The 27,578-nt window shown below is 47.2% G+C and overlaps 1 protein-coding gene across 1 annotated transcript in view; it reads right to left on the reverse strand.

The window, feature by feature from the left end:
* Nucleotides 1-27,578, reverse strand: part of LOC149360625 (complement factor B-like) — a 205,803-nt gene that overhangs the window by 80,845 nt on the left and 97,380 nt on the right. The window contains exons 11-13 of the mRNA XM_089572417.1: nucleotides 26,082-26,214; nucleotides 22,313-22,426; nucleotides 16,700-16,903 (exon numbers count right to left, since the gene is read on the reverse strand). Coding sequence (XP_089428543.1) covers nucleotides 16,700-16,903; nucleotides 22,313-22,426; nucleotides 26,082-26,214 — 451 coding nt within the window. The remainder of the gene's footprint in view (nucleotides 1-16,699; nucleotides 16,904-22,312; nucleotides 22,427-26,081; nucleotides 26,215-27,578) is intronic.

Below are 27,578 nucleotides of genomic sequence, written 5' to 3' on the forward strand. Positions count from 1 at the left end.
TCTCCTATTTATAACGAGCCCCTCATCCCCTTTCCTTGTTTCCTTAATTGCTTAGCGTGGGCCTCGGTTCTGGCAGCCTTGACGCCATAGGAAGCATAACAGGTTTCTCCTTCCACCCTCGCCGTTGGATGGCGTTCTGCGTCACATCAGCGGTAAACTCAGGACGTGCTACGTCCGCCGCTTTAGTACGTGGGTGGCGCTGGTGAACACTCCCAAGGTTAGGTTATTTGTAAACATAAATACTCCCGAAAGCAAAAGATTTGACAGCCGTCGCCGTAGCTCAGCGGTAGAGCACCGGACGCGTAATTCGGAGGTCGTGGGTTCGTATCCTACCGGCGGCATGTGGTTGTTTTTTCTTCTGCTTTTCTAATCAATTAGCTTTAAGCGATAACATATTCAGTAATATTATAAATTGATCAACACCACAACATAAAAGAAATTAATTAAAATCCCCTGTGCCCCTTGGTTTCTGTGGCTGTTGGCTTCTCTCCTATTTATAACGAGCCCCTCATCCCCTTCCCTTGTTTCCTTAATTGCTTAGCGAGGGTCTCGGTTCTGGCAGCTTTGACGCCTTAGGAAGCATAAGAGGGTTCTCACACAGCTTCCACCCTCGCCGTTCGATGGCGTTCTACGTCACATCAGCGGTAAACTCAGGACGTGCTACGTCCGCCGCTTTAGAACGTGGGTGGCGCTGGTGAACACTCCCAAGGTTAGGTTATTTGTAAACATAAATACTCCCGAAAGCAGAAGATTTGACAGCCGTCGCCGTAGCTCAGCGGTAGAGCACCGGATGCGTAATTCGAAGGTCGTGGATTCGGATCCTACCGGCGGCATGTGGTTGTTTTTTCTTCTGCTTTTCTAATCAATTAACTTTAAGCGATAACATATTCAGTAATATTATAAATTGATCAACACCACAACATAAAAGAAATTAATTAAAATCCCCTGTGCCCCTTGGTTTCTGGGCTCTTGGCTTCTCTCATCAGGTATCGTAGATGGTCTGTTCTGAAAGTAGTAGGACTGGTTTTTTCCTGGGCGAACGGGCGGACGAGATGTGGTCTGCGCGTGCAGTATCGTTGAAGGGGGATATTGGGAATGCTGGGGAAAATCGGCAGTCGGCTCTCGGCCGTTGAAGAGCGGAGGTCGCTTGTACTGTGAACCCCTGTCGAAACGTCTCGTCACGCAGAATCGTCGAGCGTTTACTGGATCAGCGATACGCGATCAAAGTTTGAGTAAATCTTGGTAAAACGGGCAAAGAGACTCACAACATGACTAAGGAGGCCTACGGTGACGCTTCCATGGGTAGATCAGGTGTTTTTGATAGGCATAAGCTTTTCCGAGAAGGTAAGGAAAGAGTGGAGGAAGACGACCGCTTCAGACGCCCTTCGGCCAGCAAGACCAACGAAAATGTGTAGCGAGAGAAACATTTACTTAACAGTGATCGTAGAATGAGTATCAGAATGATTGCTGATGACTTGAGCATTCCTCAAGGCCAAGTTTTTGGGATCGTGACAGAAAACTTATCCATGAGGAAAGCGTGCGCGAAGTTAGTGCCGGGAGTGTTGTCAGAGGAGGAAAAGGCCAACCGGTAGGATATTCTTCGTCATCTGGATGAGGACTCCGATTTTTTGTCCAGCACAAGGCGGCAACGCTGTCTCAGCCCCCCTACAGCCTCGACTTGGCCCTGCCAGACTTTTTTCTATTCCCGAGAATAAAATTGACGCTCAAGGGTAAACATCACGGATCGGTAGAGGTGGTTCAACAGGCGGTGACGAGGGAGCTAAACAGCATTCCGGTCCAGGCGATCCTGGAGGCGTGCGAAAACTGTAAAACTCAGCAGCAGCGTGTAGGTGCGGAATGGTGCTACCTTTAAAAATTGTAATCGTTTGTACTATTCTCTTGAATAAATTTTGTTTAAAAAAATGAGTCCTACTACTTTCATAACAGACCATGTATATATATATATATATATATATATATATAAAGCTGAAGAAAAAGTCTGCACAAATCTGTGGCAGATTTGTGCAGAATTTCTCATCAGCTTTAACTACCTGATACCTATTGGTAATGACACTTCCTAGAGGCCCTTGTACTGTGCGATATCAGTGCACGTTAAAGAATCCCAGGGGGTCGAAACTTCCGGAGCCCTTCACTATGGTGTCTCTCATAGCCTGAGTTGCTTTGGTAGGTTAAACCCCATAAATCAAACTAAACCGAACTTCCTAGTCCCTTTGCGCGTACACGGAAATTTGGCCTAGAGCTCCTTTCCCATGGCAGCTCTTCAGTTCATGCTTCTTGATATCGGTTACCTTTCTCTTATTGGTCGTCTTTAGTAGTTCGGCCAGTTCTGTAAGAACTTTTTGTTGGGATAGATGGTGCTTGTTGTAATAAAAAAACTGTAGCGCAACCAAGACGTAGACAAAAGAGGAGCCCACAAGACTAGCGCTAAACATCATCTAACGTTATTCACTAACAGGGCAGCAAATATAAGGGAAACCAGGACACGTGCAGACAGACATCAGTTTCCACACAACACTATCTACAGAACCGTTCAAGATACGCTATTTCTGATTTGAAGAGGCTGACCGACGTATCGCTAACACAAAATACACCTCTCTCTCTCTTATGTGAGATGCTTCCAATAGTTCCCTTGCCCTTGTATTTTCATTATAATGAGAGCCGATTGAAGGCAAAGCTTGACAATGGCGCGTTTCACAGCTTTCGACTCAGCCGAAGCATGCGGTAGTAGCTCCTTCTGTCCTAACGGTGCATATTGCCAACATGAATGACCTTCACCCACAGTGATGTTTATGTCTAAAATCTGTACATAACCCCCCACAGGTAGTTCATGCGTGAACGTCAATCCCCCTCCCATTTCTTTTAAACCATTTAACACAGAGCTCACAGCGTCTGTGTACGTCAACTCACTGGGCGTTTTAAAAACTACCAGGAAATCTCCAACATACCTAAAAACGTTCAGTACCGCCTTCCCCGTTAAACTTAGTTCAAGGGCGAGGTAAATAGATATTAGAAAAATGTTAGTGAGTACAGGGGCTACGCAGGATCCAATGCAGATTCCTTGTCTTTGGCGACAAAAAGTGTCAACCCCGGTTTCACGAGATACAGATTTTAGGCAAAATCAAAGATACAAGGGCAAGGGAACTATTGGAAGGATTTCATATAAGAAAGAGAGGTGTATGTTGTGTTAGCGATACGTCGGTGAGCCTCTTCAAATCGGAAATGGCGTATCTTGAACGGTTCTCTAGATAGTGCTGTATGGAAACTGGTACCTCTCTGCACGTGTCCTGGTTTTCTTTTTATTTGCTGCGCTGTTAGTGAATAAAATTAGATGAAATTTAGCGCTACTCCTGTGTGGTCCTCTCTTGTGTACGTCTTGGTTACGCTACAATTCTTTTCTGTCTATGGGGTCAGCAGTTTTATGCTTCAGCGTTTTTTGATCAGATATTTCATACCTTGGGAGAGGTTGTCAGTATACTCTAGTCCGTTGTACTTAGTGGTGCGGGCTGCGACACATTTTTCTAGTTTATTTTTTTTAGTCCCAATATAATCTACACTGAACTACTCTAAGCCCGTTACACGCAGTGACCCAGGCTGGAACGATTTTTTTCTAAGTCCCAAAACAAGTTTTGTTTTACTACCCTACCCCGTGCTTCTATTCCATACTCCTCAAATATGTTTAGGACATTACCATATTCGCTTGAACACTATAGTCTCCGTCTTCATAGCAAGCGCAATATCTGTTCACTAGATGTATCCTGAACTACTCTTCGTTCCATCTTCCCGCTAACTGGTTGTTGTGCTTCTTCCTGCACTGTTTTCTTCGTTCACCCTTCAAATAAAGGCTTAAAGAGATTTCACTATCCTATGGCCAGTCACATTACCCAGTTAAGGGTTCCACATCCTGTAAGATGCCACAATCTCTGGACAGTACAAACTCCACTTCATTCTTAAAAGGAAAGCCTTACTAACCTAATTAGACGAAATTCCATCGGTGGTTAGGCCAATAAATGGTCCTAAAAAGATGGCGTCCTAAGAGCCACCGTCTAGCCACCGAAGATGCAAGTGCGACGATGGTGTGCACAAGAGATGTGCACAATGGTGTGCACCTGGCGCGACGGCTTAACAAGTGGGCCCGTCATGCATGCTACCAGAGGAGTGGCGGTCGGCATTAGTTTCCCCAATCTTCAAACCAACGAAGCGGACTCCAAAGACCTCCTAATTCGGCCCTCTCGCGCTCATGTGTACGATGTGCAAGTTTTTCTGGAATGCGCACAACATAACCAGAAATACTGGAGGAGCGCATTTGCAACATGAGGTAGTATATGAATGAATTTTTTTTTCATTTATATCACAAGACATAAATTTAACAATCAAAATATCCGCGGATCTCTCGTCGGCAGGCTTGCATTTTTAGCTATTCACGCTTTCTTAACATAATTTTTTTTTTGGATTGTAAAACGTTTATTGCCAACAGTCTGAAGGGCATATAGGCCCCCCGCCTAAACGACGGCCAGAAGGTCTTGGCTCCTGGCGGCGTCTTCGGCCAGTTGGACGACTTTTGTTTGAGTCTCCGGATCGGAGCTGAGTAGGAGAGCCTCCCATTGTTCAAGTGACTTTATTTTTTGTCCCTCCAGGGGGGCAAAAGGGCATTTCCAGAGAATATGGTTGAGATCCGCTTTGGCCTTACATTGCTTACACTCGTTTGAATATTGTCCCGGATAATAACGACTACACATAACCGGGTTCGGAAACGTATAAGTTTGGAGACGGCGCCAAGAGGTGGCCTGACTCTTTGTCAATGATTTATCAGCAGCGGGGTACTTTGTTCGATTGAGCCTATAATGTTGTGTGATTTCTCTGTAACCTACAAGACGATCCCTGTCTGCGAAGCCCTCGGTATGGTCACTGGCTCGGAAAGCAAGACCTCGAGCCAGTTCGTGAGCTGCTTCATTTCCAGCCAGGGATGCGTGTGCAGGTGTCCAGACTATGCGAATTTTGCGGTCGTTCCTTGCAGTCCGCAGGATTCCGTTCGTCAGAGGGGAGACCCTCCCCTTGGCAAAGTTCATCACTGCTACCTTTGAGTCACTGACTATCATTGACGCATCCGTGCCCACTATTGCAAGTGCGATGGCGGCTTCTTCTGCAATTTCGGGACTGTCCGTCGTGATCGAAGCGCCGGCTCGGAGATATGTCTCGGCGCTAGCTACCGCTATCACCATTCTCCCCCTCCCGCAATTAGCTGCGTCCACGTAGGCCACGTCTTCTATCGGATAGTTTTTGAAACATTTGCCGATGGCTTCAGCCCGTTTCTCTCTGCGATCCTTGTGGTGGACGGGATGCATGTTTTTCGGTAGTGGTGGGATCATCAGCCTATCGCGCACGCTCTTAAGCATGTCCACTTTCGGACCTCGCTGACTCTCGTAATTTATTCCTAGTTTCGCGAGGATTTGCCTGCCTGTAACGCTTCCCGACAGCCTTTCGTACTGCGAGACTGTCACCCCTTCCACAATTTCATCCAATGTGTTGTGAAGACCGAGTTCTAAAAGTTTTGCGGTGGGGGTCCGAATTGGTAAACCCAGCGCCTGCTTGACACTTCTGCGAATGATCCCTTCCAGCTTGGACTTCTCCGCTGCCTTGAGATTAAGGAAAGGAGCTACGTAAGCAATCTTACTTATTACAAAGGCTTGAACTAATCTGATTAGATTCGTTTCTTTCATGCCATAGCGCCTATTTGCGATTCTGCTGATGAGCCGCATAGTCTGTTGCGCGCATATCTCCAACTTCTTTATTGCTTCTCCATTGAAACCGTTGTTTTGAATGTACAGCCCTAAGACTCTAATCCTGTCCACCGTCGGGATATCGAGTCCCTGAGCCTTAAGAGATATCCGCGGGGGATCCGACCGTGATTTCCTCTTTGGTTGGTAAAAAAGCATTTCCGATTTTTGCGGGGAGCACCTAAGCCCCCTATCATTGACATACTTTTCAACTTCTCCAATGGCCACTTGGAGAGTCTCCTCTATTTGACCGTCAGTTCCTTTGCCAATCCACATAGTAATGTCATCCGCATATATGCAATGACTGAGACCTTCAATCGCTGCTAGTTTGCTAGGAAGCCCGATCATGGCCACGTTGAAAAGAAGCGGGGACAGTACAGATCCCTGCGGGGTCCCCTTGCTACCTAGCTCTATGTAAAAAATTGCCGACGATTCCGTTACATCCTAATGCGAAATTTGAGCGCAGCGCATCAGTTGTTTCAGCTTTTCGATAGGTTGCAGCAAAGTATTCGAGCAAGAATTGTATGTACAATTACAGACAGTTTCAGAGCTCTGTACTATCTTCTTCTTCTTCCTGTGTTGCGTTCGCGCTGCTGATAGATATGAATTACAGACTAGTTAGTTTTCACACATTTTCCTTCTTCAAGAAAGACTCCACTGAAAGTTCTTGGTTGTCATGAAGGAAGTTTTGTGGTCGGAGAAATAGATGTATGTACGGCCGACTGACTGCACCAGTTCTTGGTTCTCAAAGACGAGGTCTATGCAAATATTGTCACGTCGGTGTAAGACGCGCTAACGCTCAAGGCGGTTTGGAAGGCTCACAAGAACGTCCGGTGCCGAGTCCGACGGTGGCGAACTTCGTCCTTTTCGCTTAATGTCCTCACGTCGTCGTCTTCAGTAGCGCTAGCGTCATTAGCCCCCCCCCCCCCCCCCCCCCGTTCGAAAAGCATCGTCCCGATGCTAAAAGGAAACCAGCGTCGGAGGGGGTGTCATGGTGTCCTTGCGTGATACGGTTTCAGGCGAACGACGTGGACCACCTCGGGGCGCGCGTCCGCGTCGTGAGCGTGGTGTTTGATCAGGAATGACTGCATAGTTGAGATCGCCGATGCGCCGCAGGACTTGGTAGGGGCCGAAGTAACGACGTAAGAGCTTGTCGCTGAGTCCGCGACGTCGGATTGGGGACCAAACCCAGACAAGGTCGCCTGGAAAATATTCGACCGCCCGTCTCCGCAGGTTGTACCGTCGGGCATCTTGGTCCCGCTGAGCGCGAATTCGCACCCTGGCTAGTTGACGAGCATCCTCGGCGCGCTTTAAAAAGTGGGCAACGTCGGCATTTGGGTGGTCATCGACGTGGGGAAGCATAGCGTCGAGTGTTGTGGTCACCTGTCGTCCATAGACGAGACTGAACGGTGTCATGTTGGTTGTTTCCTGGACGGCGGTATTATAGGCGAACGTGACATAAGGCAGGACTTCATCCCACGTTTTGTGCTCCACGTCCACGTACATCGAAAGTATATCCGCGAGAGTCTTGTTCAGACGTTCGGTTAGGCCGTTCGTCTGGGGGTGGTATGAGGTCGACCTGCGGTGGCTCGTGTGGCTGAAAGCAAGGATATGCTGCATGAGCTCAGCAGTAAAGGCAGCTCCTCGGTCAGTAATGAGAACCCGGGGTGCGTCGTAGCGCAGGACGATCTGAAGCACAAAAAATGTGGCCACATCGATAGCGGTCCCACTCTAAAGAGCGGCTGTCTCCGCGTAACGCGTGAGATAGTCTGTGGCGACTATTATCCACCGCTTTCCGGAGTTTGATATGGGGAACGGGCCGAGCAAGTCCATCCCGATTTGTTGGAATGGTCGGGACGGCGGGTCAATGGGCTTGAGGAAGCCGGCGGGTTTGGCAGGAGGAACCTTGCGGCGCTGACAGTCACGGCAAGAGCGAACGTAATGCGTAACGTCATGTCCAAGGCGAGGCCAGTAGTATTTTTCGCGAATCTTGGCTTGCGTTCTAGTGACGCCAAGGTGGCCGGAAGCAGGTTCGTCGTGGCAGGTATTCAAAATTTCGACGCGTAGGTTCTCGGGCACGATGAGCAAGTACTCGCGACTGTTAGAAGAAAAGTTCTTTTTGTACAGTACGCCGTCACGCAGGCAGAGGGAAGACAAAGCTCGCCGGAAGGCGGCAGGTACTCTGCCACTGGCACCCTCAAGATAATCAATGACGTTTCAAAGGTCCGGGTCGGCGCGTTGTTGGTCAGCAAAGTCGGTAGAGTTTAGGGCGGTCACGAAGGCGTCGTCGTCTGGTTGTGCAGCTGGTTGTGCAGGGGCACGGGAAAGGCAGTCGGCGTCCAAGTGGTTGCGGCCGGATTTGTAGGTTACAGAAATGTTGTATTCCTGCAGTCGGAGACTCCATCGTGCAAGGCGCCCTGAAGGATCCTTTATGTTGGCCAGCCAACAAAGTGCGTGATGGTTGTGCAGGGGCACGGGAAAGGCAGTCGGCGTCCAAGTGGTTGTGGCCGGATTTGTAGGTTACAGAAATGTCGTATTCCTGCAGTCGGAGACTCCATCGTGCAAGGCGCCCTGAAGGATCCTTTATGTTGGCCAGCCAACAAAGTGCGTGATGGTCGGTCACTACTTTGAAAGGTCGACCGTAAAGGTATGGTCGAAACTTGGAAATTGCCCACACGATGGCGAGACATTCTTTTTCGGTGGCAGAGTAGTTTGCCTCGGCCTTAGACAGTGCACGACTTGCGTAGGCAATTACACGGTGTTGATTTTTCTGGACCTGAACTAGGACTGCACCCAAACCAACATTGCTGGCGTCGGTGTGTATCTCAGTGTCAGCATATTCATCAAAGTGCGCCAGAATGGGTGGTGACTGTAAGCGGCGTTGAAGCTCTAGGAACGCCTGTTGTTGCGGCGCTTCCCACTGGAACTGGACATCGGCCTTGGTCAGGTAAGTAAGGGGAGCAGCGATTTTAGAGAAGTTTTTCACAAAGCGGCGATAGTACGCACATAGTCCAAGGAAACGCCGAACTTCTTTCTGATCGCGTGGTGGCGGGAATTTCGCGATGGCGACGGTTTTTTTCAGGGTCCGGAAGGACCCCTTCTTGGTTCACGAGGTGACCCAAAAACTTCAACTCCTCGTAACCGAAGTGACACTTCTCGGCTTTTAGAGTGAGTCCAGAGGATGATATGGCCTGCAGCACCGCCTCGAGGCGAGGAAGGTGCTCGTCAAAAGTTGGGGCGAATACGATCACATTGTCCAGGTATACGAGGCAAGTGTGCCATTTCAGGTCCATGAGTACTGTGTCCATAAGCCTCTGAAAGGTCGCTGGGGCGGAGCAAAGACCAAAGGGCATGACCTGTAACTCGTACAACCTGTCTGGAGTGATGAATGCCGTCTTCTCGCGGTCCCTCTCGTCTACCTCTATTTGCCAGTACCCAGACTTCAAATCCATGGAGGAGAAATACTTGGCGCTGCATAAACGATCCAAAGCGTCGTCGATTCTGGGCAAAGGGTAAACGTCCTTTTTAGTGATGTTATTCAGTCACCGGTAATCAACACAGAACAGCAATGTTCCGTCCTTTTTCCTTACGAGCACGACAGGTGCTGCCCAGGGGCTCCGAGACGGTCGAATGACGTCGTTATCAAGCATTTCCTTTACTTGCGTGCTGATGGCGGCGCGTTCTCTAGAGGAAACACGGTAGGGTGACTGTCGCAGTGGTGGTGCCGTGTCGTCCGTAATAATCCGATGTGTAGCAAGGTGTGTCCTGCCGACGCGCGGAGACGACGCAAATGTGTGTCTGTAGCGACTGAGCAGGTCGTGCAGCATGCCTTGTTTTTGCTGCGGCAATGTTTGATTAATGTCGTACTTGACGTCGACTATGTCCTCTGGATCCGGTCGTGAAACACGAGTGAGGCTTTGCGCGCACTTGGTATCAGTGACGGCATCTATGTAAGCGACAGTCGGTCGTCCCCTTGTTCAGGTACTGGTGCTCATTGCTGAAGTTAGTCAGGAGTACATCAACTTTGCCGTCTTCCAGAAACACGACCGCCCGAGGTACTGCAATACCGCGTTCGAGAAGCAAAAGTTGTTTACTCTCGACTATACCTTCAGTATCTCGAATGGTATGCGAACCGACAGTCACCAGTATACTGGAGCGGGGAGGCACGGTCACGTGCTCGTCAAGAATATGGAGCGCCGACGGGAGGGCATCTGTGGTGTCAATGGCATTCTCTGTCGAAAATTGGAAGGACTGGGACTGCAGGTCGATGATGGCTCCGTTGTCCGTTAGGAAGTCCAAACCCAGGAGAACATCACGAGAGCAATCAGCGAGGACAACAAACTTTGCAGGGAACGTTTGCCCTTGCACCGTGACCCTAGCCGTGCACATTCCTATCGGCGTAATCAAATGTCCCCCAGCGGTACGTAACTGCGGGCCGCCCCAAGCTGTCATAACCTTTTTGAGCACAGCGGCGAATTGTCTACTGAGCACAGAATAATCGGCACCAGTGTCAACTAAAGCAGTTACGGCTGTGCCGTCTGCTGAAACGTCTAAATCGGCCGGTGGTGGCATCTTGCGGTAGAGTCGAGGAGTCCGATCGCGGCTTTGGTGCGTCGAAGGGATGCGGCGTCGAAGAGAAGCGTCTTGGTTACGAAGAAGTGCGGCGGGTTGTCGGCTTGTCTTAACATGCTGTCGTTCGTGGGGCGTCGAGGGCGGTGTGTTGCACGGCATTGGCGATGTGTCTGGCGGCGTTGGAGGGTCTTGTTCTTGTCGTGGAGCAGCCGCACCTCGAGAGGCTGCCGCGTCTAGTTTCCCTTACGGGGACTTCTAGACTGGCCCTGGTCGCTGGGTCCTGAAGAACTGTAGCGGCGCGGAGATGGTGATCGCGAGATGCGACGCTGGCCGGAGTCCGCATGGGAGATGTAATCTGCGATCTCCCTTGGTCACTCTCCAGGCAGCGGACGGGGAGCACCGAAGGGGAACCCTCGAAGACCCATCTCCTTATATGGACAGCGGCGCCAGATGTGCCCAGGTGCCCCGCAATGGTAGCAAAACGGTCGATGGTCCGGGGTTCTCCAGACGTCAGTTCTGCGACGCCTAGGTCGCTGGACAATGTTCGACTGGGAAAGTGGAAGCTGAGGAGCGGCTAGCGTAGGTGCGTTGGGTCGAGGCCGGAAGGAAACGGCTTGCGGCGGCAGCATAACTCAATGTTTGTGGCGGTGGTGGAGTGGCTGCCGGAAGCTGCGACGTTCCTAATGCTTGTTCGACCTCCTCGCGAATGACATCTGTAAATGACGCATTCTGCGGCTGAGCAGGGGTGTGCTGCAAAGCCTTCGCCACCTCTTCCCTTACAATGGCTCTAATGACCTCACGCAGCGATTCTCCTGAGGTCATGGAGGTTTCCTCAGTACGGGTGCAGAGCATCGTTACGTTATTGCGCTCGTACTGTCGTGCCCGCATGTCGAGTGATTTCTCAATGGACATTGCTTCCTTGACGAAGTCGTTTACTGTTGCAGGTGGACTCCGAACCAGGCCTGCGAAAAGCTGCTCCTTTGCACCCTTCATCAGCAATCGCACCTTCTTTTCCTCCGGCATGCATGGGTCTGCGCGACGGAAGAGGCGTGCCATCTCTTCCACGTACACCATTACACTTTAGTTCGGAAGTTGGATGCGATTCTGCAGAAGAAGGTCGTCCTTCTCCTTGCGAAACGTACTGGTGAACGCCTGGAGAAATTCTGCTTTGAATGTCTCCCATGTTTGGAGGCAAGATTCATGGTTTACGTACCATGTCCTTGCAGAGTCTTCCAGAGCAAAATACACATGGCGCATCTTTGAGTCCCCGTCCCAAGAATTGAATGTGGCCACCCGGTCGAACTGGTCCAGCCAGTCCTCGGCGTCCTCATGAGGTAGGCCGTGGAAACGCGGCGGATCCTGTTGGTGGTGGAGAAGGACTGGCGCAGTTGATGCTGGAGGATTCATTGCAGCAGCGCCGGTACTCCTTGTTGACTTGTGGTCGGGGAGCAGCCCGAACTCGGGAGATAGGCCCTGTAGTCGGCGGCTACCCTGGTGAACGGGCGTGTCTACCGGGGGTAGTCGACCTCTGCTGGAATCGCGGCTTGATGGGGGCGTCCGGTACAAGAAGATGTACCCAGCAGCTCCACCAGATGTCACGTGGGTGTAAGACGCGCTAACGCTCAAGGCGGTTTGGAAGACTCACAAGAACGTCTGGTGCCGAGTCCGACGGTGGCGAACTTCGTCCTTTTCGCTTAATGTCCTCACGTCGTCGTCTTCAGTAGCGCTAGCGTCATTATTTTTCGAGGTTCTCGCAGCCGTGGGAGGCGTTATGAGCAAGAGGAACGGGATGTTCTCCCGCATAAGTTGTAAGAAATTCCTGTTTGTCTTTATATTTACATTAAAGTCCCCACCCACCCTGCCGTCCTGGCAGACGGCAGTTAATGGTTGTTCGCGAGAGTTCGCTCACCGTTGTCAGCGCTAACGCATGCAGCCGACATCCCTCTCTTCTCACCCCACGTATCTATAAGCGCAATTCAGGCATCCGCGGACACATGGAGCCAGTTATGTACAGTTCCTTTCCTTAAAATGATCCGAGTGTAAAACGTTGTCAATGATAACGCGAATGATTACAACGAACGCCAACGGCGTGAGACTTCAGCACCGTATTTCTGGCACAACGTTGTCAATGCCTGCAGCCCACATCTCTCTCTCTTCGCCCGAAGTACTTATAAGCGCGATTCAGGCGTCCACTGACCCAGGGAGCCAGTTATGCGCAATTCCTTTCCTTAAAATGGCACAACGTTGCCAACGCATGCAACGCACATCTCACTTCCTCCACGTAGCTTAAAGCACAATTGAGGTGTCCGCTGTTCTAAAAGGGCAGCTATGCGCCTCTTCTTTGCTTTCCAAGCTCCCGCTCCATTGGTTTCGCAGCTTGAAGTGCAACTAAGGTGCCCACTGCTGGTCACAACGTACGAAATCGACGGCAACGGCGACGCCGCGAAACAGAAACGGGCGCCAAAGGGCTGCGCTCTAAAAACATTCCTCATTAGATTTATATGGGAGCCTTGAGCGACCGATGGACGAACTTTTAAAGAATTTGCTCCAGTCGTAGTTTTCAGCTCGCTACGTGCTCCATATCATGACTTAAGGCCTTCTTTTGCGGAGCAGTATTCCGGGATGAAGATGGATTCACTGATATGCTCACGCCTCCTCCGACGTGGCAGCTTTATTAACACACGCCCAAGGGAATCTTCTACCACTTGGCGCTAGACATTTGGCGAGCGTTTGACGATTTCAACTTCTACAGATTTTCTGCAATAATGTTAGCTTCCCGTTGAAGAGGTCATCAACACGAGGTGCTGCATCCTATTGTGGCTGGGATGCATCAGAGAAGCGTCTTATCATTCGCCATGTCCAATAGGGAGGCTTTTAGCCCGTTGCTTACTGTCTGCCTATTGACATAATCTTATCATCAGCTGAACTACGGCCTGTGCTGTACAAAGGTACCTGAAATTCATGTCATCTGCTTTCGTTCATGGTGTAGGTGCTGTCATCTGATCTTACCAAACTTCCTAATCTCATCCGGCCAACTGAATGTCTGCAGAGGGGCGTGTTGTCCCGTGACAACGTCAAGAAATATACTTCATTTACCGTTTGTTATGGTTTGCTCCGTTTTCTTGAGGGACCATGGGATGCCTCTCTTCTGAGTTGCCGGCCGTATCTATGCCGATTTCTATGAGCATTTGTGCATTTCATCAGCATGGAAATGAGGCAGCCACAAAAAGTTTTCACCCGGCGTCCATGGGATCAGTCCCCGGACACAGCCTTCATAAAGCTTTCGGAGCGAGTTTGAGTTCCGTAACAATTCTCTCCATAGAAAACCAATGCTGCGTCACATGGAAGAGTCGCGCATTCGCATCATAGTGGCAACGCAATGTGAAATATTTCAGTGCATCTTGCGACGAATCATGAGTAGTTGACCGAGGCTAACAGGACTATTTCAGTAAAGAACAAGCACTGGTCGTTCGTCTGTTCGCTCTTTGCGAACAGATCTAGGAAAAATAAGAATGACTCCTAAAGAGCGGAGGATCTCTTCACTAGGCAATGCAGTCATAATTGCATCAGAGATAATCTATGTCCCAGCTAGTGTACACGCTTCAATGCTTTCGTTTGACGAATAAATTAATGATATTTATTCAGACCGAGTGCTAAGAAGCGTTAATTTATGGCGGCCGTTCAGAAGGCGGCCTTCTTATCGTAGGTATAGAATTGCGTTACACAAATTAAGGATGTAGACCATCCTGTAACTCTTTTGTAGTTCAATTATTTCTACTAGGGAGTAATTCTACACCCTGCCCAAGCGGCTTTTGTCCTCTCTGCCGAAGCAGGCAGCAGAACGGGCCGCTTCAGCGAGGAACACTGTCTTCCTTGTCGCATCTACAATCCAAGGATTTGGTCCAGTGTCGTGCTTAGTTGGCTCGTTTGAGTCTTTGTTATGAAGCTTAAACTTTCCACCATTGTCTAAATGCCCTTAAATGGCATCTGCAACAAGTCTTTGATTTTGTCGCTCATTTCTGTTCAGATTGGTATAATACCAATATTTTTTGGCCTGCTATAGGTTTTCTCCCGCACTTGAGGTATGCCGGCTATAGGGGTCTGACTTAGCGCATTCAGAGCCAGAAATTTTGCCCCGAGTCCGTAAGCCAATATATTTCCGGCTTCTATCTGTTTAGTCTCTAGGCAGATAAGTTCCTTTGCGTCCGTGCACTCGTATGGGCATAACTATTTATAAAGGCTAATATCTTTTGCCCATTGGGGAAAATCATAGCGCGGTGATCTTTCCAGGGCATAACCGAATAGGCAGCCTTCGTGGCCATTCATGCGAAAAAGTACTTCACCCCCTCTTTCCTCACATCCAAATACCATGAAGTAAGTAAACATTACACGTGAACCCTTTTACAGCACTTCTGCGCCGTTGTGCTGTGAGTGCAAATCAGGTTTTATATATGCGGCAGTTGGCGGTTCAGATCATAAGACTGACAATTCAGAGGCTCTCCGAATGTGCATGTTGTAACAACTTGAGTGTTTTCCTCTTTATTTTATTATTAATCGCCCACTGCTTTGCCCCTCCACCGCCCCCGTGGAAGGGGCTGTTTTAGCTTTGTATGGAAATTGTTTTTCTAAGATGGATTTTTTTTTCTCTAGAAAGTATATCTCCATGACTTCGCACTAAAGCATGCCCTCTTGAAGAGAACTAACGATGCATTTATCCTGCTCTTTTATGATCCTAAATAAAAGAAGAAATGTACCGCGAAAAGGAATAAAAATTCAAACTGAGTGTTGCATGAAATTCCAGCTGTCTTACTAGTAAAGAAAAATCATCCTGTATTGAAGATTTTCAGCATAGACGCAAAGATCGTATCGACCACTTTGGTTATACAACGCACCAAATTTGGCAAATTTGCCTTTATTGATAACATTGCCTACTAATGTAGCGTGCAAAATCAAACAAACGTTAGTGTAGCTCAGAATAACTCTGCCTATCGATTCGCAGAGATTCAGGCAGGCCCTCTTAAATATGAATACGGCTTCCTTTCACGAATAATAGCCGGTACTATCAACGCTAGAATAGAGTTAGGAAAATCTCTTCATGAACCAACTCTAACTACAGCATGGCATGCAGTTGGAGAAGTGGATGATATTGATATCGATTATAACTCTAGAACAGTAACCGAAAAAATTACACACAACGTGTGTTCCTCAATATTGCCAGAGCAATTGACTCCGGTATCCAACAGTTCTGTGTAACGAGTATAAATTCGTTCATAAATTCTTATGTGCGAGTGTAAATAAGTATAAATACGGAAAGCGTCGAACTCTGCATCGTTCATTGAAAAAGTTTCATGCTATGGTTAATTTTTGTCACTAATCCTTGTTTCAATCAAGTCTTCGCCATGGTTCATATGTGAAAAATTGGGGCACAAATATCATAGTTGTGGCTTTTAGTATGTTAGGAATAGTTCATGAAGCCTCCAAATTTTCTCATTCATTTAGCCACTGAACGTAATGTTAACATAGAACTCATTGCAGACCCTTGTGTCATTTATAGTCAAAGCAACACAACAGGTCAGTATTAAAACCTTGACAAATAGAATGCGACAAAATAGTGCACCGAGTAGCAGAGGACACTCATCCTAGGTAAATCTGCTTCTGTGACTATATGAAGGCTAAATCATAAATACGACTTTCCATACACTATTAATGACACAGCGCTGACTGCGGTCACCCATCATAAATAACTCTGCCTTCTAATAACCCATCACCTAAGGTGGAGAGCACAAATAGACGAAATTAGTTTAAGAGATCGAAACAACCTCCGCGGTTTCTTAAACATTAGCCACTAGCCACTCGTCAAACTAAACTGTTAACTCACCACACTTTCGTAATATATGCTAACATCATTTGTTTCCCTTATACTAACCAAAATCAAAGCAGCACAAAGAAAGATGTCTGGTTTATATTGAACAAACTGAAAAAATCTGATCCTCAAATAAAAATAATGAAATTAGAAGGAATACAAACACTGAAAAGTAATGCAGGATGCTAAAGCTCTTATGAGCAATCATTCACCACCACTCGCGATAATGCTCTGCCGAATTCTCTGAAAGAAGACGGACGTGTCATACACATTCACTAATAGTGCCCTCTTTTGTCCGTGTGTGTTGCTCATCGCTTAGGAAGATAAAGGCTTAACACATCCAGCAGCAACGGCTCAAATGAACCACACCGTCTTCGAGCACAGTCCGAGATGGGATACAATGTCGAACATATTCCAGGTGCATCTAGCGCTTTATTCTAACAAAGCGGTCGGCTATTCAGTTCCTCACCTATGGTGCCATTCGTGAGCTTCTCGGCGAGCCACTGTAAGGCATCGTAGTCGCGTAGGATAAACACATTGTCTTGTTTGGAGGCCAGCCTGTTAAGTGCCTCGTCATTCCGCTGTCCAGTGATTCCAATGCAGTACATCTCCACGCCACTTTGCTTCAAGGCATCACCTTCTTTATATGCGTCTCCGCCGATGTTCGCCTTTCCTGCGTGTTGAAAAAAAAATGTCAGTCGCCACCAACATAGCTGTTTAAATTCGTTTAGACTTCCGAAACTACATAATGGGACCTTATTCAACCGCTGAAGCGCTGCCGCATTTCTGCGAGCACTTTTGGCACTACAGTATTTATTTCATTTCGATTTCACACATTCCAGCCTCGCCTGAGGCTATAGCGTGAAGAGGCCGAAACGTACAAAGATATGGCAACAATTCGCAGCATATTTGATACTACGAAAACATAAGAAAACGCACAGTAAAAGTTTGTCAGCTACAAATCACAATACTTCAAAATGTTTTCAGAGGCAAAGCAGGTACAGGGCCTGCAGCGGAGTAGCTAAGTTCTAGAAGGTGCGGAGAAACGCTGCATTTAAACAAGGCTTAGGATGAAAGGTTTATTTCATACCAGCTTCTTAATAATTACGGTTTAAAAGTTTCAAATAGTTACAAAGGGACTCAACTCGCAGAGTGGCCAAAATCTTTATACCTTTCATGCGCACAGGTAAGTAAGGTGGAGTGAGCCCCAGATGAAAGATATGAAAAGACGGCAAAATTTCTGACATATCGGGGCAATATAGAACGGACAGCCTTTTTTTAACCGATTCCACTTTCTTTACATCCAAAAGTTGTCAGATGCCCAAACAACATAGCAGCGTTGAAGGTATAGGTGGAATAGGGTTTTCTGTTTAACTTAGGATCTAATGTGCAGCACGCCAAGAGTGGTGCAGGTATCTAAGCCGTTCGAGAGTTTTGTTCGAAACCAGTTCGATGTGTTTTCCCTATGAAATTATCTGCGTAAATGTAACGCTGAAGTATCTCTATTGCACCACTCTGTTTAGGAAGTTGTCAACGAGCTATTCGAGCAAGAAATAAGATGTTTCCTAAGGGAATGAGATTAAAGCAGTTTAAGAGTAATAATACTCATAAACTATAGCACGCCACTTACTTTTTAGAAGGAAGTCTAGATATTAATGATATTTAATAGTAAAATAAAGCACAGAATTAGGATAGCTCACTGATGTACAAAGGAAGAAGTGCACCCGGAACAGAAGACTGTGGGACGCCTGATGAGAAGTAAATAACTGATAGCTGGGAGAAGAAAAACGGATACCCAGGCAACAAAGGTTAGCGTATTCAGTGAGATTTCATTGCCGCCTGCAACATATCAGGCAGTAAGGCTCGACTGGTGCAGTCGACGCACCCTACAGTTACGCTGCCGCCAAAATGGTTTGAACTGTTAATACTAAAATGCCAGGATTTTCCAGAAAAACGCTGCAAATCGCGGAAGCACCTTCTGGCTCGACAATGCACACCACCCTTTTATTCCCACACAAAAGAAATGGTCCCTAATACAGGCGGGTAGAACACAAGCGCCTTGTACACAATACTTGCGCTTAAAAATAATAGACGATAGGCAACCAAGCTTCAGTTTAGTATAAAACTAATTGACTGTGTTAGAAAGATCACAGAAAAAAATCAAGCGATTTGCGAACACAAGAAAGCTGAATTACCTCAAGAAAAAGAGATCATTGCTACCTGTAGCAAAACCCAAAAAATGCCTGCGAGTTCACTTCGAACGGCATTGGGTACATAGCGCTTCAAGCTTACCACATGGGTTACTGTTAAAAGGTCCTATATTTCGCGATGCATGTATGGGACTTAACATGAAAAGGAAAAAAATGCCTTATCTACAGACCGACACAGCCTCGAGAGGCTGGAATTCAACACTTACTAGGAGTCCTATGGGAGTTGCAGGTGTGATCAGTCTATCATCAGAGCACACAGATCTCAAATGACCCCTTGAGAGTCTCGTGATCGGCATCTTGTCAGTTCGCGGCGTTCGATGAAAACGCTACTAGCAAACGCGTTCATGCGAACCCCGTTAGTGATAAAAAAAGATAAAAGAGTGCTCTATGCGATCTACGAAGTAACCCCGAGACAGCCTTAGGCCGCAGTGTGTGCGTTCAGTCTGGCGAACCTAATAGCACTGAGCCGCTGCTCAGCGGATACCGGAAGCTGCGATGGAAACTGTGCCTTAACGACCACCTTAATATTCAAGGTGGACCAGAAGTTCCATAAAAAATCCCAGCTTTAGTACATTTTTAAGGAAATATACAGCGCGGACAGCGACGGCGGACACAGAATAGCTGCACAACACAAGCGCTGTCTCGCAACTGCGTTGTGCACCTCTTCACCTGTCGTCTCTGTTCGCGCTGTATTATTCTTTTGAAATGAACGTAACTGAACTAGTCCAACTTGCCATGCTACTACAGCCTTTAGTAATTCGGGAAGTAGCTACAGAGGCATAATAACATATTCACAGCAATTACCACTGCGACATTTGCAATTATTTAACAACAAAAAATGTTATTCTTGTGTCTTTCAACAACAGGTGGCTTATGCAGCCACTTCGCATAAACAAAATATTCCCTGCAGGGGAGTACAAATCTGTCTGTATGTGGATAAATTAAAAGAAGATAATATTGAATACCAGTGAAGAACACCTTAACATTAACGGAAAGCGGACCCCGGCACTAATGGGGCGCAGAACACTATGAGGTCACAATAGATCTTACGTAATACTAGGACTAGAGGGTTGTGCTGGTCCTGGCGTTTTTGCGAAGTGAACTTGCCTCCAGATATGATACGAAGACTAGAGATTAAACAAGCTGCGGCTCGTAAAGTGGCACTGGCACCAGTGCCTCATATGCACTCGAATTGCTCGCAGATTTAAACGTGGGAAGTGGAGAGCAAAATATCGTTTCATAAGAAGTTAAAATATTCAGCGTGTCACAGAAGTGGCGGCAGCCTGTAAATTACTTTTCTTTGTATAAAACTGATGCGTCCGCGTTTCTTTGTATGTCTCGGGAAGAGCAAGAATGCATGCACGCTTTTATGCGAAGCATATTACTAGAGGTACACTACAGCCCTTCACCGTGGTTACGCGCCGTGCACACCACGTGGTACAGTGACGTCACAGCACGTGCATACCACGTGACACATGACGTCACGACAGAGGAAGACGGAGGTACACTACAGCCCTTCGCCCTGGTTACGCGCCGTGCACACCACGTGGTACAGTGACGTCACACCACGTGACATACCACGTGACACATGACGTCACGACAGAGGAAGACGGAGGTACACTACAGCCCTTCGCCGTGGTTACACGCCGTGCACACCACGTGGTCCAGTGACGTCACACCACGTGACATACCACGTGACACATGACGTCACGACAGAGGAAGATGGCGGTCCACCTCGCGCCGTCGCTGTGGTTGCACGCCGTGCACACCACGTGGTACAGTGACGTCACACCACGTGACATACCACGTGACACATGACGTCACGACAGAGGAAGATGGGGGTCCACCTCGCGCCGTCGCTGTGGTTGCACGCCGTGCAGACCGCGTGGTACAGTGACGTCACACCACGTGACATGCCACGTGACACATGACGTCACGACAGATCACCGTCACGCGCTGGGAGAGGGAGAACGATGCCATCGCACAGACACCGGAATGTCCTCGAGCGGCATTCCCGCGCATTTGGAAACGCGCGTTCACACTCGGTGTAGGTGAAACGCTCGCTCCAGCGGGCAGGCGGACGCGGCTTCCGTGGCAATCCAGGCGCCCACCCAACGCGCGTCTCGGGGTTAGTCGGCGTTCCGCTGTAGCCATGCCGTTGTATTCCCCCACGACGTAGGCTTCTAGTGGTTGTATTAAAATGACCAAGTATTCAACCAAGGAAAGCCATGTATTCCAAGCCTAGCCATCAATATGCTTCGCATCTGACCAGGGTTAACCAAGTGAAGCCTCAGCCATTTTTTTTCAGTTATGTAGACAACCCCTCGCATTGCGAAAGCGGAGGCGGCTCAAAGTCGTCCCCGATACTGCCGACGTCTGGAGCTGACCATTAGCAGGAAAGAAGTTGCGGCCTACGTGACTGGCTTTTTGGTTGTGTTTTACTTTTTTGCGTTTCCAAGGTCACCGAATCGAGAGTCGAAGCCTAGGGCTTCTTTTTAGTTGTGCGTTAATTTTTTCCTCCTCGAAGATGGCGGCCATGCAGAGTCAAAGCGTAGGTGCCCACGTGCTCTCGTTGCGCTTTTTGGTGTTTTGTTCTTTTCGACGCCGACGCTGTGGCGCCGCGAGCGCTCGCCCGCTAGCGCCCCAGGGCTCTAAAAGGGGGCCTAATGGAAACGAACTTCAGTCCGCTCGTCGGTGGAAACGCTGCCGCCGCGAACTCCCGGGTCTCCGAGCCGCCGCACCGCATCCTCGAAACCGCAAGCTGCCCTGGACGGACGTCGCCTTCGGGGGCCGCACTGACTGCGTGTTTGTGGATGGACTGCAGCCGCGCGTCCCGGTTGATTGTATGTTTGTTCACCTTCCGACTTTTGATCGACTGTATCTAATTGGCCTCTCACTTGTGTTCTGACCTGTGTAGAAATATTCAATGTATAACTTAATTCAGTGTGTTTACTGCTATGTGCTTTCCGCAATTGTTTTGTAGAATGTAAATTACGTGTCTGAAAACTGCCGCATTGTTCAATCGAAGTTATAAACGTTGTTTTGTTGTTGTTACCTCTTAACACGCCTCGGTCTCAGTCACTACGTTTGCTTACCGGCTACGCCGGGCATCAAACGGCCACCCCCTCATTGTCCGGACTCGGTGATGAGGTCGCGTAGTCACCGAACCCGTGACACAGCGATTATGAGAAAATTGAGCAAAAGTCTTCACTGCTGGCAGGAGGAGTGTTACGCTGCTATCCACCGTTCGAGACCTTCGTCCCGGGTCACTCCCGAAATTTGTCCTCGCATTTCAGACAAAATCGATGTTCAATGCAATTGACCATGCCCGACACGATGGCGACCTCAAATTATAAACCGAGCCATTGCCAACACGCTATCATTCGACCTTTTCGTATTACCGTTTTTAAACACCGCCTAGCTCTTTTATTTTCGATTCACCTCGACTAGGCACCACCTAACCCTGTTAACGCACATGACACAATCTGGCACGTGGTGTCTCAAGTCTGGCCGTAGTTAAGGGCTCTGGATTAATTTTATCGAATGTAAACCGAAATGGATTTCGGTTTACATTCACGTGTTATTAAAAGTGCCATTTTGTGGCTGTCACGTGTGATTGACCATATGCCGATTGTAGTTCTCTATGCTGCTTCTCTTGGTGCATTTTTACAGATTTTAGCATCTATATATTTTGGCTAGATAAAGTTGCTGCAGCCCACTGTAACGGGAAATAATTTTATACTATACTAATTTCGGCATATGGCTCAATTGTGTGATGCTATTTTATATGGGATATGGACGTACCTTTTTTCGCGCTTGCAATTGCACATTTTTTTTTACCCGGATTTTAGGTACTATTTAGAAATACTTACCGTCTGAGATTAGAAATGCAGCAAACTTTGCTTTTGGATCTTTAATGCGGCCCTTGACGTTTGAGACACTAGTACTCAGTTTTTGCAGGCCCCCTTTGATGTATGTCCCGCCACCTGGAAAAATGAAAGCGAAATGAGCAAGGAAACATTCTCTTTATGCCCTCTATAAAGTTCTTGTACCACACGTGTGGTCTCAACATTGCTCACGCTAAATGTGCTCGAAGTGCCCGGCTGCCAGTATATCAAAGAATATTCTTTAATGTTCGCTTAAAACAAGCTCTGTTTAACTTCTCAAAATTTTGCCTCTATGCTCAATGTTGTCGTAGGACTACGACGTTTCAGCTGTCATTGTGGCAGAGCAAGCACGTTGAATGATGCACATCCATAGAACGAGCACAGGGTTGGTTAAAAGTTCCCAGGCCATGGGGTCTGATTTATGCATTAGAGTCGAGAACTTAAGAACCCAGCAAATCTACGAAGGCTATTAGAGGTGATAACCATGCTTCTCCTACACCGTACAGATATATATATATATATATATATATATATATATATATATATATATATATATATATATATATATATATGACAGAAGCCAACAGCCACATATATATATATATATATATATATATATATATATATATATATATATATATATATATATATATATATATATATATATATATATATATATATATTGGTTCCGGGCTGCAAACGTCCCCCTGTTAAACCACTAATTGTGTGAATGTTGTCAATTGCAACGTAGGCTTTTCTAAAATCATTGTCTTTTGGAAGCTCATGTATGATCTCGTACCATGGTCAATTGCATTAGTAGATATGTTGAAAACAACACACAGCAAATTGATCTGTTTAATTTTTCAATAGGTGATTTTTGCTTTTTAATAAAACAACGTGTTTGCGCTCAACTAGAATCTCGATACTCACCGCGTAATGAGGCACCGCTTATACAGACGGGCAATTTTTTGTAGTGTCATCGCTCCACTCTACATACAAGAAAATTTTAATTACCTGATCCTTCCCTGCCTTTTTCTCCGTTGGCATTGCATAGAAGGCTTTCGTCACTTCCCCTTTTATCACCCAAATCGTGTCAAATTTTTATAAATCACTGCCTTCCTTATTAACGTTCTGAATATTTCGTCAGCTGTACAGATCTCCGTAGACTCCAGCAATTTTAGCTACGTTACCCCTTTTGGGAATCTCGTTTTCCGACTTATATTTTAGGTCATACATCTTCTTTTGGCAATGAATAATTCCCTCTTGACCGCTTTTGAGGCTACCTTCTTTCTTCGGAGGCTCCGTGTTGTGCCCGTATGGATAACAGACATTTTAGATTTCGGCATATAAGGTACAAGACAGCCGTGATCCAGGCGATAATAAGATGCGAGCAACCCTTTTTTGATCGGATTCGGGTGCCGCAACACCATTGTACGATTGTGCAGCGCACAGTGAGCACTATGCACATTTTAACCCTTTCGGCCCTGGCGGTGTCAATTGACACCACAACGCAAATATTACGCGCACGCCTCAGTAACAGAAGAAAATACTATTAATTTTTAATGCAGTAGTTCCTTAGGAATCCCTGCTGCTATCGACATTGCCGTTCACGGACTTCCATTGAGCTGTGCGGTCTAAGGAAGAAGAAGTAGCAGCATGGGAGGCATGGAGTGAAGAAGCCGAGGTGTAGCAAATTTGTGCATTTTTATCTCATTAACCATTCGTTCTTCTGCGCTCAGATTTTGATATGTTATGTGAAACGCCTATCCAAGCTCATATCCCCGTCTTAAATATTACTGAATGCGTAGACGCTGCGTTTGAACACATTTTTTACATGTGCGATTTTGACACCATCAGGGCTCAACGGTTGCCAGTGGTGGCCATTGAGTGACGATAGGTCATCTTTGTAGAATAGAATATGCTAGTATTTTAGGAGATGCACCTATACTAACGGCCTTATTGGAGTGCTGACATGAATGTTCATTAGAGAAAATGGAAAAAGTCTTAAAATTTGTTTTCTGATGAATTGGAAATGGAAATTTTCGCTATCATACATGGTGAATATTCGGATTGAGCCTGGAAATGACCATGCGAATGTCGGCGAACAGCAACCGGACCAAAGGAATAGCGAGAACAAATGCGCGCCTGACCTTGTGCTTTTATTCCTTTTTTTACCTCTCTCCTCCTCCTGTCAGCTGTGAGCATCGACACTGAGCTGCAAGAAGCGACCGGGGTATTTACACTGAAACTCGCGCTCCGCCGCTCGTGCAGCACGTGTGGCGCGCCCTCGACGCTCGGATCAATGCAGTGTGTTTGGCTGTGTTTTTTTTTGAGAAAGCGTGTTTGGTGTGCTGATAATCAGCTTCTGCTCTCTCCCCGGCCGAGAGATATCCTGAACTCATAAGCATATGGATGAGAGGAAATTTCTTGTCACCTCTAGGGAACAGCATTCGGTCAAGACACAGACACGACAAGATTATGTTCCACTTTATGAATTCTTCTATAGCAAGCAGGTGGTTTGAAAACAAGCGCAAGCGAGATGCAGTGTGCCGCGCGCACACTTAGAACTTTGATTTGCCTACCTTCGCGCTGGGCGCTATGGAAGTGCTTCGTGAAGCTCGATAGAGGAGGGCGTTACAGATTCGAGGAAAGCCTTTATCTTGACCACTGTCGCCTTCCAGGAAGGCTACGCAAGTTTTGCACATGTGGGCTGTTGACGTGACGTACACAAGCTGGAACACAAAACCTGGCCGTAGCAAGAACGCGGAGGTGTGATACAAAGCGCAAGGTAAACAGGAGCGAGCGAAGTTTTTTGTGAAAACTGCGAGATTATCTATCCCTTACAAAGTAAAGAAAGCTCCTTTATAGGTTTCCACACTGCAAAATAATAAATTTTTTCGTTAATTTCTTTCTTGTCGGTTGCGGTTAGTAAAACGGTCGCACTAGCATTTTACACCCATTGAGCCCTGATGTCCGATTTTGACACCATACCTGTAAATCGATTATTACTCGCACCACAAGCTTTAAATTTTTACTGCGTGGTTATGGGGCCTTAGGCATTGTAGAAACGCGGAGCAAAAAAATCTACGGCCGAAATAAAAAATCCAGGGCCGAAAGGGTTAATTTACTTCTCTGGGAACAACTATATTTCCACTGGACAGTGTCAGAAGCGCTTCTACTTTCAAGTAACAGCAAGTAAAATCATCTTACAATCATACCTTCCAGCCATTCAGTTCCTGTCGAGCGGCGTTGGTGCATCGAAATTGCTTTTGAGGGTGCGGGCCGCCAGCGGTCGATTAAATGCCAATTTCTCGTCTCCTACTATGCGGCTAAGAAGGAAACTTCTTGGAAAGTTTTTATATCTTCTCTATCAATGCCAGTAACAAAGAAGCATTATGTTGTGAAAAATCGGAACCTTTGCTGTGCATTCCCGTCGAAGCATATACTGGCGCCGTTTATTCAGATCGATAGCAGCAATTGGGCGTGTGCGCAAATCGCAAATTATCGACATTAAGTCCATTTATGCATCTTTGTATATAATTTCACTCACTAGCTTGACTTTAACTTTACTACTATTTTTTTTTCAATCATGCTGGTTTCATTTTTGAGAGTTGTGCGTATAGTAGAAACGAAATGCATGCATGGAACAGTTTCGACAATCGTTTCTTAAAGACGAACAATGGAAACCCTAAAGACTCGGCACAAAACCTACTGCGCATGGAACAATAGCCTATAGAAAATGTTGCCTGCTTACTTGTGTAGTTTATGCTTCCGAGCCTTTGAAGCACAAAAGCTTCATTGAAGACCTCCATGGGATTTATTTCCAAGCTCGCATCCTTCGAGAAGAGGATAGCCCCAACACGATGACCTTGTTCTGTCACCTTCACCTGATGAAAATAATCAAGCAAGCACACCCTGAAATAACCATAACCATGCGACTACCCACCCACTGTTTTAATAAAGTAATGTAGTGACATTTTCTTGTTGAACGGAAGGAGCAGCGTAATTTTAATTGCGCAGATTTTGCAGAAAACCACGGACAGAAACGTTATTGATTCGCAAAGGTTAATATTGGTCATAAGCATTGGCAGTTCCAGTAAACTGTCTCTCTTTTACGGTAAACTGTTAGAAACTCACTTCTATCAATATCTGGGATTCTGAAGAAGCTGGCGACACGTACTGGCTATTAGATATGATACTCACATGAGGACCGTAAACAACGGAGCGGGTAGATTGAGGCACTGGCCTTATACAAGAAATTAGCGTGGGCACTGCATCCATTTTTCTTGCAAAAATATGGCATAACAAAATCCCAGGCCTAAAAATTTGTGTAGGACCCTGGAAAGTGACAACTGGTTGTCTGAATCCCCCTTAACCACCAAAACCGGGGGTTTCTTCTCGACAGCCCGATAGCATGGGGAAATATCTACTGGCATCTAAACTTGAGATAATGCCAAATTACTGCATTCGCAAACAAAGTAAACCAATACTTAAGAAAAAAAAATGGCTGGTGGTTTAGCATTGCTAAGCACCTAATATTGTGTGAAAGAACAGTTTTTGGCTGGCGTACACCCCCCCCCCCCCCCACCCGTACCTGAAAGCGCCACTCAGGTGTCCACTGACCCAGGGGGCCAGTTTTGCGCGTCTCTAACTTTTCCACCGGTTAATGCCAATTTACACAGTGTACGCCGATGGCCTATGCTTGGTTGGTTGGTCGGTTTTTTTGGGGAAAGGAAATGGCGCAGTATCTTTCTCACATATATCGCCGGACACCTGAACTGCGCCGTATGGGAAAGGAGGAAGGCAGGAGTGAAAGAAGGTAGAGAGAAAGGGGTGCCGTAGTGGAGGTCTCCGGAATAGTTTCAACCACGTGGGGATCTTTAACGTGCACTGACATCGCGCAGCACACGGGCGCCTCTTGCGTTTCGCCTTCATCGAAACGCGGCTGCCGCGGTCGGGTTCCAACCCGGGTGCTCCTCCTGGGTAGGTAGGTAGGTAGGTAGATAGGTAGGTAGGGAAGACTTTTATTGCTCTAGAAAGGTGCTAGTAGCAGACGACAAAGAAGAGGTCCATCTTCCTTCTTCTCACAGGGTCGGTACCCCTATTCCGAGTCGGCCCTACGTACTCAGACATTCTCAACTACTATAAGGGGGTACGGATCCGCTATCCGCCGCCTCATCCTAATCTAAATCAACTAGAGGCAGTGTATTGGCGAAGATTGCAGACAGCAACATTCCCAAACCTGCATATC

This window comes from Amblyomma mixtum, chromosome 2 (genome assembly GCF_055824585.1).
Source record: "Amblyomma mixtum isolate Tamu chromosome 2, ASM5582458v1, whole genome shotgun sequence".
In the NCBI taxonomy this organism is placed as follows: Eukaryota; Metazoa; Arthropoda; class Arachnida; order Ixodida; family Ixodidae; genus Amblyomma; species Amblyomma mixtum.